The 15,453-nt window shown below is 40.9% G+C and overlaps 1 protein-coding gene across 1 annotated transcript; it reads right to left on the bottom strand.

Moving 5' to 3' along the window:
* Positions 1–14,114: 14,114 nt before the first annotated feature.
* Positions 14,115–14,983, bottom strand: LOC135705489 (pro-resilin-like). Its single transcript, XM_065227237.1, has 2 exons — positions 14,811–14,983; positions 14,115–14,704 (listed from the first exon to the last, which is right to left on the bottom strand). The coding sequence occupies exons 1-2, from the start codon at positions 14,829–14,831 to the stop codon at positions 14,189–14,191; spliced, it is 537 nt and encodes a 178-aa protein (XP_065083309.1). The 5' UTR covers positions 14,832–14,983; the 3' UTR covers positions 14,115–14,188.
* Positions 14,984–15,453: the final 470 nt, after the last annotated feature.

The raw sequence follows: 15,453 nt of genomic DNA, 5'->3' as shown, positions 1-15,453 counted from the left end.
TTCAGGATTTCAAGTTAAATTCAGCTGTAAAAACAAAAGAAGATTGGTTGGTAACAAAGACAAACTACGATGTTCCCTTCAAAATGGTTAAACCAAGCCGCCATACATGAGAGTCTGGTGGGCCAAACATACGTCCAGGATCTATATTTTACACCGACGGCTCGAAGATGGGTGAAGATACTGGGAACTGGGGTCTTTGGCCCTGGAGTCAGTAAAATTATACCAATGGGACATAGTCCCACAGTACTTCAAGCAGAAATTCAAGCATTCATCGAATGTGCAAACATCTGTCTAACAAGAAAATATAGGTTTGCCAAGATCTGTATATTCTCGGATAGCCAAGCTCACAGCAAAAAAATAATTTTGATATCACATCAAAGTGGATGCACTACAATCATGTCGAAAATTTCATGTAATTTTTATGACCACATAAATAAACAAATGCAGTAAAAGCAGCGTAATGTCAGTTCATGGATTGTATTAATGATAATTTTGTCCTTTTTAGCAAGAAATATTACACCATATTTTCGACATGATTGTAGTGCATCCACTTTATACTGGGTGCCCGGCCATTGTGGCATTAAAGGAAATGAAAATGCCGACAGTCTAGCAAGACGAGCTTCGGCATAGAACTTCATCGGTCCGGAACCATTTTGTGGAGTCCCTGAGTGTACTATAAGGATGGAACTAAAAAGTTGGAAACTCCTCCATTTTCTCATACAAACGCTATGAGACAGGTACAATCGCGTCATCTGCCGCTCAAAGGTAAATGCTTCGAACGAATTTGATAGCAAAGACTACATTCTCAGAAAAATGGTTTGTGTATTTGCTCATTTTTCTATGCGTTGCGTCCACCTTCGCTCAAGTGCAGCGCTATTGTATCTTTCGCTTGGGTTGTGACAAAGTTTACAGTCTTCTTGATATGATGTCTTCGCTTCAGGTGAAGTATTCCGCACATATAGGGTAAACGCACCAATAGTGGAGGTACGTTAGTCCAATGTGTTCATATAGTGGGATATGGAGTAAAATAATAATACATTTTTGCCTAGAAGTCGGATCGATTTACAGTTTTCTCCAAAAGATGTCACCCGCCGCCGGATTGATCAGTTTCGCAGTAGAGATAATTTTTTTAAAGTTCGTGTGCTGTATTTAGCTCGGACTCGATTATCCGCAGTTGACTTTTTCACTTGCACCGTCTCACAAACAGCAACTCAATCGTACTGGGGTACGTGCGAACGTTAATAATATCGTAGTAGAATAAATTCCCGGCAATTAAAATGTGGGCAATTAGGTTGTACCTGTTTTGGCCAGGTGATTTCTAAGTGACTTTTCAGATATCTTTGCGGGCAAGGACTTCCATTCCACGGGCGGCTGTGAAGCTCAAGCATCGATGGCTGTTGTTGTTCGATACGCATGCAGGAATATATTACCAAATGTTTTTTAGTATTTTTTTTCTATCGAGCATTAATTTTCAAAGTTGTGGATGAGAAAAAAAGTATGCCGTTAAAATAAGCTATTCATTTTTATTTAATTTCTTTAAACATTAAACAATCAATGCTGGGTTCAAAATATAGAATATTTCGATGAATTTCTATCTTCAACGCTATGTAAAGAATTAAATTTCTGTCAGATTATCCAGAAACATTTCGATCCAATCTTTCATTTTCATTTTCATTTTGCAGCGTTTGGTGGGGCAATGGGAGTGCAAGTCAATCCAAAGCCGAGGATTAAGGAAGGGTAATGGCTGAATAGTCTATGCGGACCACTTGAACGCCATGGGAAAAGGAAGGGATTGAAGAGGTCGGTAATTGGGGGGTTTGGAGGAAATGACACCTAGTACTAGATTTGTGCTGCAAAATGTAAAGAAACCGAAAATCCATCTCCCACTGATTCATCCTTTCACATATATACCAAATTGATATTTTAAAGCAACCATCAAAATAAACAGACAATATATGAAAAGGCTAGTTGCCTCCCTAAGCGGACCCCGCATCCTAACTCCTTTTTCAATCTACTTAATGTCATTAGGCTGTCTAAATTTTCGTTTGATGATTATGATATCTCATTAGCCTAATTTAATAAATAATTGAAATCTCTAATCCACCCAATCAACCATAACTCATGCTTTATTAAGTACCTGCACTTGTGCATGCTATCCAAAATTTAACGTGTTTCAAGTTGTTTTCGACTTTGACCTATACTTATTATATATCAGTTTGTCCCAAGTGACACCTTCAAGTGACTAAAATGCTTCACTTTGAAGTTAGTTTCCTAGCTGATTTTTAAATTACATAAGGTATATGCTCCAAATACACTCACACGTTTCCACTATGTCGCACCACACAAAAATACGTATGGGTATGTCACAATAGAAGCACAGTGGAAATCCCGAGCCACAGTTCAAACACTTATCCCAAATCAAAATGAAGCACATATAATAATCTTACCATGTACAAAAATGGTGCTTAACATTGTTCACTTCACACTTCAATGAAAACAACAATGAAAGCCCGTCACGCAAGTAGAAGGAGCACCGTTGGGCACCCTCTAAAATACCTCAACAGTACAACTCCCGTACAAACCCTAGGCGAGTGACACAGTCGGAAGAAGTGTTAGTTTGTTTACTAAAATGAACCGCCCATTTTGTTATGGCAAGTTTTGCTATAAGAAATGCTCCTCGTGTTTATTAGCGAAATTCACATCAAAGATTGATTAATTGCGTAGGAAATCAATTTGGCATAGCATTTGTGACCAGCATACACCTTCCGGTCGTATGAAACAGGTCAAAAACTGTCCAAATCCGCAGATATATATTTTTTTTTTGTTTTGAATTTCTGTATGGCAAAATAGTGAACTTTTCGTGAACATTAACGGCAAAGAACTCACCAAAACTGGGAGACCGTGAGTTCCTGCCCACCTGTCATTTCCCATCTCGGTACAAACCCATCTGTATAACAATAAATAAAATAAGAGTGATTTGCGGAAAAAACCAGCCGTATCTCACCCAACGTCAGTGCCTATGCGTAAGCGTACCACGACGCGGCTCTTAGAAAAAGGAGGTGTGATAATATCGCTTCAGACTAGAACTTTGGTTCTCTCATGCAATGGTTCATCAGAGACGGGAAACTCAGTAATCCTCATCGCATGCTCATGACGCCACTCCGCCACGGCATGAGCCAACGATGCCGGACCTAAACCAACCGTCTCCAACGCTCCACTATGAAGCATTATATTAGGCCCACCCACCAACGTCCAGATTAAAAACTAGCCAAGGGGAGGGCTTCATAATAACCCGGAGCGGTTCAATTTAATATCCTACTACACAAAAATAAGATTAAATAATTAGATTGGTCTCACCCGATATTCTTGAAATACTTGACGTTTTGAATGAAACATTGCCATTTCCAGACTTCGTGTTGTTAGTTTTCTTGAAGGTCTTGTGCTTAATGCTTGATTTGTCTTTCGCTTCGTATTTCTAAGAATTGACTCTATAAATAGATAAAAAAAAACAAAAACAAACACAACGCTTCCCGCCCACAAGCTGTAGACCTAGTGCAGAATCTTTGTGATGGTACTTTCCAAACGTGCATATCCATAGAAATAAATCCAATTCAATAAAGGATTGATTTCCACTGCGACTAAATCCAGCATTCCTACTAAAATATCAAATGCTGTGCTTAATAATTTATTATTAGTACAGAGCAATAAACAATGTACGGTGATGATTAATCTGTTAATATGCTTTTATAAGCGGGTTCAAATGCACTTTTGGTAAGCATCAACACTGATCTGGCAACACTAGTGTGCATCTTTCCAATGTGGTAAAGATCCAGATCAGCCCTGGGACCTGGTAGCCTAATTAAACTACCTCAAGGTTTTGCCAAATCCCAGGGGAAACATTTCGATCCAATCTTTGAGATTTAATTACTATCGGCATCACCCCACTGTGCGCCATCTACATCAACATTTGTGACCGCGCAACAAACATGGCGAAACGGAAATTATTTGTAAATTAAATTAAAAATATAAATATTCCATTTCGACAAAAAATTAGAAGTCATCTTTGATAGAAACCCGTTCGAAAAAGAAAGGTAATTGCGGGTTTTTCCTAGTATGACAGAAATTAGTAAATTAGGTCTAAACCCTATATATTTTTGTTATTTTTTTGTTTGCATTATAGTCACTTTAACACATGTTAGGTCATCTTTGGATAAGATGAGATATGAACTCGTGATCATAAGCGTGAAAGGCATGGATGCTAACCACAACACCGGGCTAATATTTATTTCATTTCATTTCATTTCACTAAAAAACTAACCGATGCTCAGTGGTTAAAAATGTTATTTTCGTGCGCTTAATAGATAGTCATTTTCGAGGAACAATGTCATTGGAGGAATTTTTTGGTATGCTAATGGACGAGTGCACCGATGGATTTGAGTTCACTCACTCGAGAAAAAGTGACACAAGCTGCGGGCAATATTTACTAATCATGTACACTAAATATTCATGAATAATGAATAATGAACATTTAGTGTTCATGATTAGTAATCATTGCCCGCAGGTTGTGTCACTTTTTCCGAAGTGAATGGACTCAAATTCAATGGCACTCGTCCATGCGCTTCTTTTACAGTATTCATTCCGATGATTAATCCCCCTATTAAAGAAGTTCTTCATGCAACCGATATAACAAATGGTTGAATCAAATTCCACATGATTGAGACGATAACCAGAAAAGGTTTTTTCTTCTTCACTTATTTCTTTTCCGGCGTGGTCTCTATTTGGATATTAGCAAAGACATATCAAGAAGACTGGCAACATTGCCAGAATCCAAGCGATCCAACGGCCTCTTATTCATGATTTATTATTTCGTATCTCATATGTAACTGTATACTGTTAGCTTTAAAGAAAAGTATAAGGATTGTTGTTAAAAATAAGTTCAAGACTAGATACACACGAATAATATTCCAAAAGGGCGAAAATTGCCCAAATTATACGATAAGGAAATTTTAACCTACGAATATCTCGAAAATATTTTTTGTCTTTATTAAAGAGACTTTTAGCCGTTGGCTAGTTCATCTATATAAAATAGGAAGCCTGCACATTTGGTTACGGAGTTGGCTTACAGGTACATGTACTCAAATAGAAGCAATTAAAACAGATTCCAGTAAAAGACTAATAATACAAGCAACTAAAAAAAAAGCAATCCGATGCATCAAAGTTATGAACGGTTCTGAAAGAGATCGGAGCTCCACCGTAGCAGAGATGTCCCGTCAGCCAAAAGAAAGTTAAAAGGACCTAAATGTTGTTGTATAGCCCAGCGTCCTTGAGCAAATAAATAACTGTCGCTAAAGTGGAAGGTTCGTCGCCCAGTATGTCCCTAATGCTGTTGGGAAGTGCGTACTGCTCCCTTAGTTGTTGGTATTGCGGACACAGGCATAGGATGTGTTCCACCAATGCAGTGGTTCCGCAAACGTAGCACATTCTGTGGAACTGCGTCCCACCAAAACTATGTGAGATCTTTGTTTGGTCTGTCCTAAGACGAGAAACCACCTTCTGGTCCTGTAGTTTCGACATATTCGTCCACTTGCTCGTTGTTCCTTTGATTCTTCGGATGAAGAGGGATTATGATTAGGCACCACTGCTTCCCAGGCTTCCCACATTTTGCTGACTATGTCCTGTAGTGGCACTTCGTCGGTGTAACGGGGGCCAGCTGGTCCAGACACTGCCAGACTGTCGGCTTAGCTATTTCCTGGGATACCGCATTGCCCATGGATCCAACAAAACACCGTGTTCGGAGGTATGGCCTCCACGATACCCTGTATCCAGGGGTGATACGGGGTCTCAGATGTAAGGGCTTGTATCACGCTGTATGAATCGGCTAGCACCAGTATGGGCCGGTCCGAGGGTGTTGTAACGGCAACAAAGATGGCCGCAGCTTCGGCGGAGAAAACCGAGCATTGCGGCGGTAGGCTGCTGCTCATCGTTGCTGAAATTCCGGCTACTCCAATAGGATGCTACACGATGAACCCGCATTCATCAGTTTTACATCCTGTGGTGGTTTGTTTACTTTTGCTTGTTAGTCGATTCAAGTGGATTTGAGGTTTTAAATAAAAAGAACTAAAATATGTGATATCCGACTATGTTCGTTTTAAAAATATTCCTCTCCAAAAAATCTAAAAAAAAAACCATTTAATAATTTAAAAAATAATAATTTCTAAGTCCATGTACGTACACAAACCATTGCCAGATGTCAAAAAAGTGAGATTAACCCGACGGTGTCGGAACTCCCTATTCTGACTCCGACTCGGGATCTCGAAAATAACAACACTGGAAAATTTGAGCATTATCCACTTTTTCGTTGCAAATTTGATGCATTTTATTATTAACATTATTTCGAAGATACTTGATTTCTTTGGGTAATATTTTGGAAATGTGAAAGAGATTGCACGAAATTACAATTGTTATTACCAAATGAATCTTTGTCATTGACGAAAAAAAAAACTCATTGAGATCGATAGATGCGCCTTTATTCCGCTGCTCTGATTTCATTAATATACTTATTAAAAGCTATACAAACGATTACTGTCTTCCTGATTCAACACCAGAAGTTTGATCTAATAACATACTGAATAAGTGTAATTTGCACATACATTGACGCTTTAATTCGACTGTTTTCAATTGATTTAATAACATGCTTTATTGTAGTCTAATAATTGTTTTCTAGCTCCATTATTAGATTCCATTGCATTGCTTAACATTATTGCTGAATAAAGGTGAATACAGTCAGTATAATAGCTCTTATACCACTATGCGTCCATGTTTTAATTGCATTCTTTGTAAATGCTTTACAAACGGCGTATGCATTCATTATTCCACAACACTATTTCAGGCTAACAACAAAACGAAATTGGTAGCATAGTGGTTACCGTTTCCGCTTGCCAAGTAGAAGGTCGCGAGTTCAATCCCAGCCTCATCTTTTTTTTTTTATTTATTTTCTACGGCTAATTAATTTAAATCGTAAACATAGATCGTATCACTCTCAACAACCAATTCATCAATCTATCGAAAAGAATAGCCCAGAATCCTTTCCATCGAAATTAGAGAGATGGAGAGGTAACATTGGTCTCATAATGAGAGAGAGAAGGATTAGTATTTTCCATTTAATTCCACTACTTTATTTGCTTATCCTTGACAGATACGCGTATTTCGTCTACAATGTGCAGACTTCTTCAGTGTCTTGTACTAGTACTCGACTGATGTTGGTCTCATGTAAAACAACTATGAATGAAGTAATCATCTCCTTGAATTAGCTAGAGTTTCCTGCTGGGAGTGCTGATAGGTATTCAGATTCAAGGATTTATTGCTTATTTAGCTACCGGTACAGGCTGGGGGGAACTGTATGATGACAACCGTTCTACTTTGATATATGACCTCTGTGATAACTTCAATATGACAATTCTTAACAATGGAGAAGTAACACGTTTGGCTGGACCATCTTCGAATGGAAGTAAATTAGACCTCACACTTTGCTCTAACTCATTATCGTTGGATTGCACGTGGAATGTGATCCAGGATCCCCACGGTAGTGATCACTTGCCGATCAAAATTTCGATTGCCAGTGGGTTCAATCCGTCGGAATCCGTTAATGTCGCGTACGACCTCACCCGTAATATCGATTGGACAACGTTCAAGACCGCGATAGAGGAAGCCGTGTCGTCGGTAGAAGGGCTTCCACCGTTGGAGGAATATAACTTCCTCTCCAATCTGATCTTGGACAGCGCGCTTCGAGCTCAAACTCGGCCGGTTCCAGGAACGTCTTTTCGTAGGAAACCTCCTACCCCTTGGTGGGACCAGCAATGCACTGAGGTTTATCGTAGAAAGTCCGACGCGTTTAAGCTTTTCCGGAAACGCGGAACACCCGAGTATTTCGAAGCGTACTCGACTCTTGAACACGAACTCAAGAGCCTCATCAAAGCCAAGAAACGTGGATACTGGCGGCAATTCGTGGACGGTTTATCGCGCGAAACGTCGATGCATACGCTTTGGAACACGGCGCGAAGGATGCGTAACCGGTCTTCAAACAACGAGAGCGAGGAGTACTCGGACCGGTGGATTCTCAAGTTCGCGCGAAAAGTATGTCCTGATTCCGTGCCGGCACAGATGATTCCTCGCGAAACGACGAATTCGGTAGACGAGATCAGCCAGCCTTTTTCAATGCTGGAGCTCTCACTCGCGCTCCTTTCGTGTCGCAATTCGGCTCCGGGGGCTGATAGGATCAAGTTCGACTTGTTGAAGAACCTCCCAGACGTCGCTAAGAGGCGCATGTTGAACTTGTTTTGTCAGTTCCTCGAGTTCAATTTTGTTCCAGATGATTGGAGGCGAGTGAGAGTTATAGCCATTAAAAAGCCTGGAAAACCCGCGTCAGATCATAACTCGTATCGTCCCATCGCGATGTTATCGTGCATTCGAAAATTGTTGGAGAAAATCGAGGGGGACGACTCTATCTACGATGCAAAAAAGATTGTGTTTTGCTGTGGCTAGCTGCGCGCACGCTGAGTAGATAGAAAGAAGATTGATGACGATTCTGAAGATTTCCTGCAAAAGGATGATGAGCGATGCAAGTAGATGCGACAAATGAAAGAAGATTTTTCGAAGATTGATTCGCTAGTGTGAGATTTGTTAAGCATCTAAACTTGAGATTTAGATGTGTCGCCCCCCTCGGAGAAAATGATCCTTTTTCGCCTCGACAAATGGGTTGAGACGAACCACCTACTCTCAGATACTCAATTTGGTTTCCGTAGGGGTAAGGGAACGAACGACTGTCTCGCGTTGCTTTCCACAGAAATCCAGTTGGCTTTTGCTAAAAAAGAGCAAATGGCTTCTGTGTTCTTGGATATTAAGGGGGCTTTTGATTCAGTATCGGTTGAAGTCCTTTCAGACAAACTCCACGCTTGTGGCCTTTCCCCATTAATTAATAACTTTTTGTACAATTTGCTGTCAGAGAAACATATGAGCTTTTCTCATGGAAACTCTACAGCTTCTCGATTTAGTTACATGGGTCTCCCCCAGGGCTCATGTTTAAGCCCCCTTTTGTACAATTTCTATGTCAGAGAAATTGACAATTGTCTAAGTGACAACTGCACGTTGAGACAACTTGCAGATGATGGCGTAGTGTCTATGACAGGGCCCAAAGGGGTCAACCTGCAAGGACCCTTACAGGATACCTTAGACAATTTGTCTACTTGGGCTATCCAGCTAGGTATCGAATTCTCCACGGAGAAAACTGAGTTGGTCGTTTTTTCTAGGAAGCATAGCCCAGCACAACCGAAGCTTCAACTTTTGGGTAAGCCGATCACTCATTCCATGTCTTTCAAATATCTTGGGGTCTGGTTCGATTCCAAATGCACCTTGAGATCCCACATTGAGTATCTGAGACGAAAATGCCAACAAAGGATCAATTTTCTCCGAACAATTACCGGAACGTGGTGGGGAGCCCATCCACAAGATCTTCTGACGTTGTACCGGACAACGATTTTATCGGTTTTAGAGTACGGTAGTTTTTGCTTCCAGTCGGCAGCTAAAACGCACATCATCAAGCTGGAACGGATCCAGTATCGTTGTCTTCGTATCGCGTTAGGATGCATGCACTCGACTCATACGATGAGTCTCGAAGTGTTGGCGGGCATGTTGCCACTATCGGATCGGTTTTCGGAATTGTCCCTCAGGCTCCTCACCCGTTGTAAAGTTATGAATCCACTGGTAATCGAAAACTTTGAGAAGCTTCTTGAGCTAAACCCTCAAACTCGTTTTATGTCATTGTACTACGTGTACATAACTCAGGATGTCAGCCCTTCACAGCATAATCCCCATCGTGTATGCTTCTCCGACTTCGGCAATTCAGTTAGTTTTGATTTATCTATGACGCGGGAGATTCGTGGAATCCCAGAACATCATCGTTCCATGATTGTTCCGTCAATTTACGCTGCAAAGTTTGGCCAAGTTGATTCCGCAAGATCGTTCTTCACAGATGGATCACTAATAGAGTCGTCCGCTGGTTTTGGTATTTTTAACGAATTTCATAGCGCCTCTCGAATGCTTCAAGCTCCTTGTTCCGTATATGTTGCTGAACTGGCGGCAATACACTATACGCTAGAAACGATCGCCTCACTCGCACCAGATCACTATTTTATTTTTACGGATAGTCTCAGTTCTGTCGAGGCTATTCGATCCATGAGGCCGGTAAAGCACTCCTCGTATTTTCTCATGAAAATACGAGAGCTTCTGAGTGCTTTATCTATAAGATCTTTTGTCATCACCTTTGCATGGGTCCCATCTCATTGCTCGATTCCGGGCAATGAGAAGGCGGACTCGCTTGCAAAGGTGGGCGCTATGGAAGGCGATATTTACGATCGACAAATCGCCTACAATGAATTTTTCTTCATTTATCGTCAACAGTCGCTCGCCAGCTGGCAAAAGGAGCTGGAGTGAAGGAAGTTTGGGACGATGGCTATTCTCGATCATCCCTAAGGTGTCGAAGAGTCCTTGGTTCAAGGGGTTGGATGTGGGTCGAGACTTCATTCGTCTGATATCTCGCCTCATGTCCAATCACTATTCGTTAAACGCTCACTTGTTTCGTGTTGGGCTGGGAGACAGCAATCTCTGTGAATGTGGACAAGGTTACCAAGACGCCGATCACATCCTTTGGTCTTGTGCTGAGCATCGTGGAGTCAGATCTGAGCTGTGCGATTCCCTTTGGGCTCGAGGTAGACAACCTAATGTTCCAGTTCGGGATATTTTGGCTAGACGTGATCTGGAGTTTATGAAACTCATATATGTTTACTTTAAGAATACTAACCTTAGATTGTAAGTTTGATTAACCTTGTGTTTAGTTTGTGTATTGTGCGTGTAGTTTGTTTTTTAATGTTTGTGTTCAAGATGAATAGAAATAAGTTCATGTTTTAGGATTAATTAAATATTTGTATAATAAATCATATTTCAATCCTCCTTCTCCCTTTCCCCATCCAAAAAATTGTAAATCTCTACTAACCTCGAGACGACCGCGAGTAATCGGTTCAATTCCTTTAACTCTAGATTTAAGACATTAATCATGTATAATGCAAATGATAACTCGGCTCTGTAAAGTTTATTCGATTTGTTTAATAATTTATTTGATAAGGCTCAACCGAATTAACTTTACAGAGCCGAGGATTCTTGGTCACTATACAATATATCTTAAAACTATAGTCAAAAGGTACAACACAATAAACACTTTATCTTCCGCTATCCAAAAAGCCTCCTCCATCAGAACTGGAGCCGCTTCCAGTGGTTTCATTGTATGGCAAATTGTTGTACGCCAACGAGGGTCAGAGCGCGTCCATTGCAGCAATGGACGCAAAACGTGGTCAGCACTCACACACTCATCACGAAACGGTTGCTTTTCAAAGTCGACGACGCATCGACCGAAAGAACTGCTGATGAAGAACAATGAGGAGGACCACACAATGGTTGCTGCCGAGAAAACAGACGATCGCGTAGCACACATTGAGATTGGCCTGCTTTTGTCGACAGCCGAGTGAACACTGAGTTTATTCGATTGAGCCTGTACAAATAAATTAATATAAAAAAAAAAAAAAAAACTCTTGCAAGTCGAACAAAAGCTTCTCGACATACCTTATTCAACTCCTTATTTCGATGTTGTGTGATTGAATAAATTCTCCAGATTTGTGTGAACAAAGCCTGAACAGAAGTTATTATTAAAAAACGTAGTATTATTAAGCATGCAGTTGAATAAAATCGTCAAGAAGTCGTTTCTTCAATAGGTAATTGTTTATTGGGTCATTTCATCTAAGGGGGGGGGGGGGGGGTAGGTGACTGTCAAATACGAACAATCGTCGTCTAGCTCGCATAACTGGTTCCAAACGGCAACGGTTTCTTTCGTTCTCCGTCTGTTGAAATGGGTGAAAGAGTTTGACGTCACACTTTTTCAACAATTTAAACAGTGGTAGAACGAAAGAGAGACAAATTCAGTGAGCCTTACCAATATGATGGATGATCAGTAGGCCGATTTGACAGCATATCCCGGCCCTGATTTCTTCATTTCATTCGTACGTGACAGCGAAGAATTCCAAAACAAACGCAATACTTCTATACTGGGTTGAAGCGCTACTCCTTGCCTAAGAGGAAGAGGTGACAATTGGCTTCTTCCTCTTTTATTTCTATCTCTATATCTATCTTTATCAATCTCTATCTCTATCTTACGCACATGAAATCGGCCAATCAGTAGCTGGTTCACGTTTGACAGAAAAGTGGTTAATTTTCGCCCCCGTATTGTCACCTCTTCTCTTAGCTCCTTGCGTGCGATGGTAAATGATAAAAACAGACACTGATTAGCGTTCCCAATCAACATTGAAATTGTTATCAAGGTTTTAAAGTGTTCTTCAAGATCAAATCATGGTCTACAAGACTATGATAAAACCAAAATTGTACTTGGGTTGTCTCTCTCTCTGCCTCGTCATATGGTGTAGGTGGCTTCAATGATGACTTTCAGCTTGTTTGGGCACATTTCGGAAGGTGTCGTTGGCCTTCGATTTTCGCCATTGTAACTCGGTATGCGTCGCCCCAGGGGTTAGCATCTTGCACTTCCGCTCGCTTGCTCTGGTCCTCTGGATTGCCACAGGAAAATTTTACCTAGCCTATGAGTAACCGTGATTTTAATGAATTAAAGTGAACGCAACTCTAATTTCCAGGAAATTTATTTATACTCGATATTGCCGAAGGGTTGATTATCTTCTTTCAACTGGAACATGAAAATAGTTTCAAAGAAGCTTTAAATAAACCATATACAAAAAGTTTTTAAATGAAAGAAGTTAGTAAAAGACACTTTCGAGTTTTTACGAGTATCTAGCTTGCTCCGCTTGCTGTCTCCTACGCTCATTCTGCCAACAAAAAACACTGGCAGGAAAATAAAGCTTTGTAGCTACGCAGCCAGATACCAATCCCTTGTCAAGAAGGAGGGTTGCAGAAGCCACCACCATTGGTGGTGTCAGCACTGTAGTCTACAGTTTTTATGCTGTATTTATACGTGCTTGAACAACACGTTAGCGTCCAAAAATCATATATGAATAATGATTCATAAAACTTTATTTAAAAAATAATACATTAAATATAAAATTCCTTCTTGTACGCATTTGTTGAACATTTATCATGATTACCTTGTCGCACAACAAATCGAACATTTATGCGAATGAATATTGACTTCAAGCAAAATGTTGGTGGATAACGTTTCTGCCACCGGAGTGTCAGGTACAGGGTGGTATAAAATAAATTGGTGAAAAAAATAAATGGATGGAATTGAGCTTAGAAGACATTTTTAAAAAAGCAGTAAGGAAATATTTCATATCTCGTGAAAGTGGCCATTATGATACTCTTTGTGAAAGAAAGGAACATTTAAACCTTGATATTTCTATTCAATGTGGCTCTAAGATTTAATTTAATTTACTTTAATCACCAAAATTCGACTTAAAGATCCAGGGCTTACCTTTACAAATTTTAAACAGTGCCCTGATACACTTCAGGAGTGAATATGAACAATAAACATAGAACCAAATTAGAACAGAGAGACGAATCCGATAACAGCGCATGAATCCACCTGTGGGTAATTTTCCCCTGCCCACAACAAAATCAACCTAGCACAAGTCATTACTAAGAAAAACAAAAAATCAAGTGTCTTTCTTGAATTCACCGTTGAAGCCACGCTGATTCAACTAGCAATTGTCAGTTCCATTCAACTCCACCTTGCGCCTCACATTTCAATGAAACCAGATAAATCAGCAGCTGCGGTGCACGTTATTCAAATATCTGCAAGGCCCCTCCAAAAGAGAGAGGCCGAGTGCGAAATGCGTCAAGGAATTGTACATTCTGCAGTCAGTCAATGGAGGCAACATAATAATGACGCCATTTGCGATAAGTAATGAAGATGAAACATTAGCCAACCGAACCAGGCAGCGATCGGTGGGCCATCGCGCGTCCATTCACCATTCCATCGTTCGAATGCAATTCATGCCCGCACTGTCAGGTGAAGGGGAGGGAGCTCTGAAATCGAAACACTGAAACGCTTTACGGTGACAAATTTATTTTTTTTTTCTGAACTAACATTACTTACGCGGTACACATCAATAAATTAAACAATTTACTTCCTACCTAGGGGAGCGCCATACGAATCACTTGGGGCACCATAAGATCCACTTGGGGCTTGAGCTTGACCTGGAGCACCGTATTGTCCACTAGGGGCACCCTGTTCTTCGCCACCCTGCCAGAATTCGGCGACCTGCATGCTCTGCTTGGGGTTTTCTAATTCAATTCCGGTCACACGACCTCCCTGGGAGCTGCTACCAGCTGGTGGTCCATACGAACCATATGGACCTCCACTTCCACCACCGTTGGAGGAAGGATATGGGCCCCCGCTGCCACCACCGCCGCCACCAGCACCGTTAGAGGATTCACTTTCGTGCTGCAGCAACAGCATCTTCACCATATCGAGCAACTGAGGATCTACGGATTGGCCTTCCGACGTCTGCTGTCCACTAGAGACCTGTTGGTAGCCACCGCCACCTCCACCGTTTCCGTTACCATTCCGACGATCTGGATATCCACCGGATGCCGGAGGTTCAGCGAATGACACTCCTACGAGCACCAGCACCACGCACTACACAGAACAAAAATAAAACAGAACAAAATATTCAATTGAGCACACTTTCAGTCCTTCCAAAAGTTAGAAAACACTTTTCGATCCTTTTTGACTTCAAACTCACCACAGCACTTAGCCTAAACATTGTATTCACTTTGTTCCTATTCTAGACACCGTTCTAATGCTCTGTTCTGCAAATGTTGCGCTTACCAAAGAACACTACCGAATGCTTAGGCATAACACTTGACCAACGAACTTTATATCAAAGCTGAGAAAATTGTTTCTTGTAAGACCCCGCGGAACACCAGCAGTAGCATCATCGGTGCGTTGCCGTCTCGCCTCGACTTCGCCACCGCCATCGTCGTTGGCGGCGGCGCCTTCGTCTTCGTCTCCGCATTACCATCCGACGAAGATCGGCGGTAAGAACGTACGAGTTTTAATTGTCCAATTGTCGGCTGCGCTTGCTGCACAATGGGTTGAAATCGTGAATGAAAATGTATCATTATTCCGCCGGTGATGTTTTGAGTAAAGGTGTTTGAAAAATGGTTTCTAGTTTTTAGCTTCCGGAATTTACTTGCATTTATCAAGAGAAAATGATTGCATCCAGTCGTCGGAGATTAAATTTCTGTTCGAATATCGGAGCCAATTGATGATGCATTTAAAAAAAATTCTTTGAAGAATAATTAACAAAACCCATGAAAGAATTTTCAGAAAATATCACGATGAATGCCAGAACTAAATATAAGAAGCACCGGAATAATTCCATG

This window comes from Ochlerotatus camptorhynchus, unplaced genomic scaffold, assembly GCF_037179485.1.
Source record: "Ochlerotatus camptorhynchus isolate MF236.1 unplaced genomic scaffold, CSIRO-AGI_Acam_v1.1 ptg000267l, whole genome shotgun sequence".
Classification (NCBI taxonomy): Eukaryota; Metazoa; Arthropoda; class Insecta; order Diptera; family Culicidae; genus Ochlerotatus; species Ochlerotatus camptorhynchus.
Note: the sequence above shows the minus strand (reverse complement) of the source record. Positions and strands in the feature narration are given on the sequence as shown.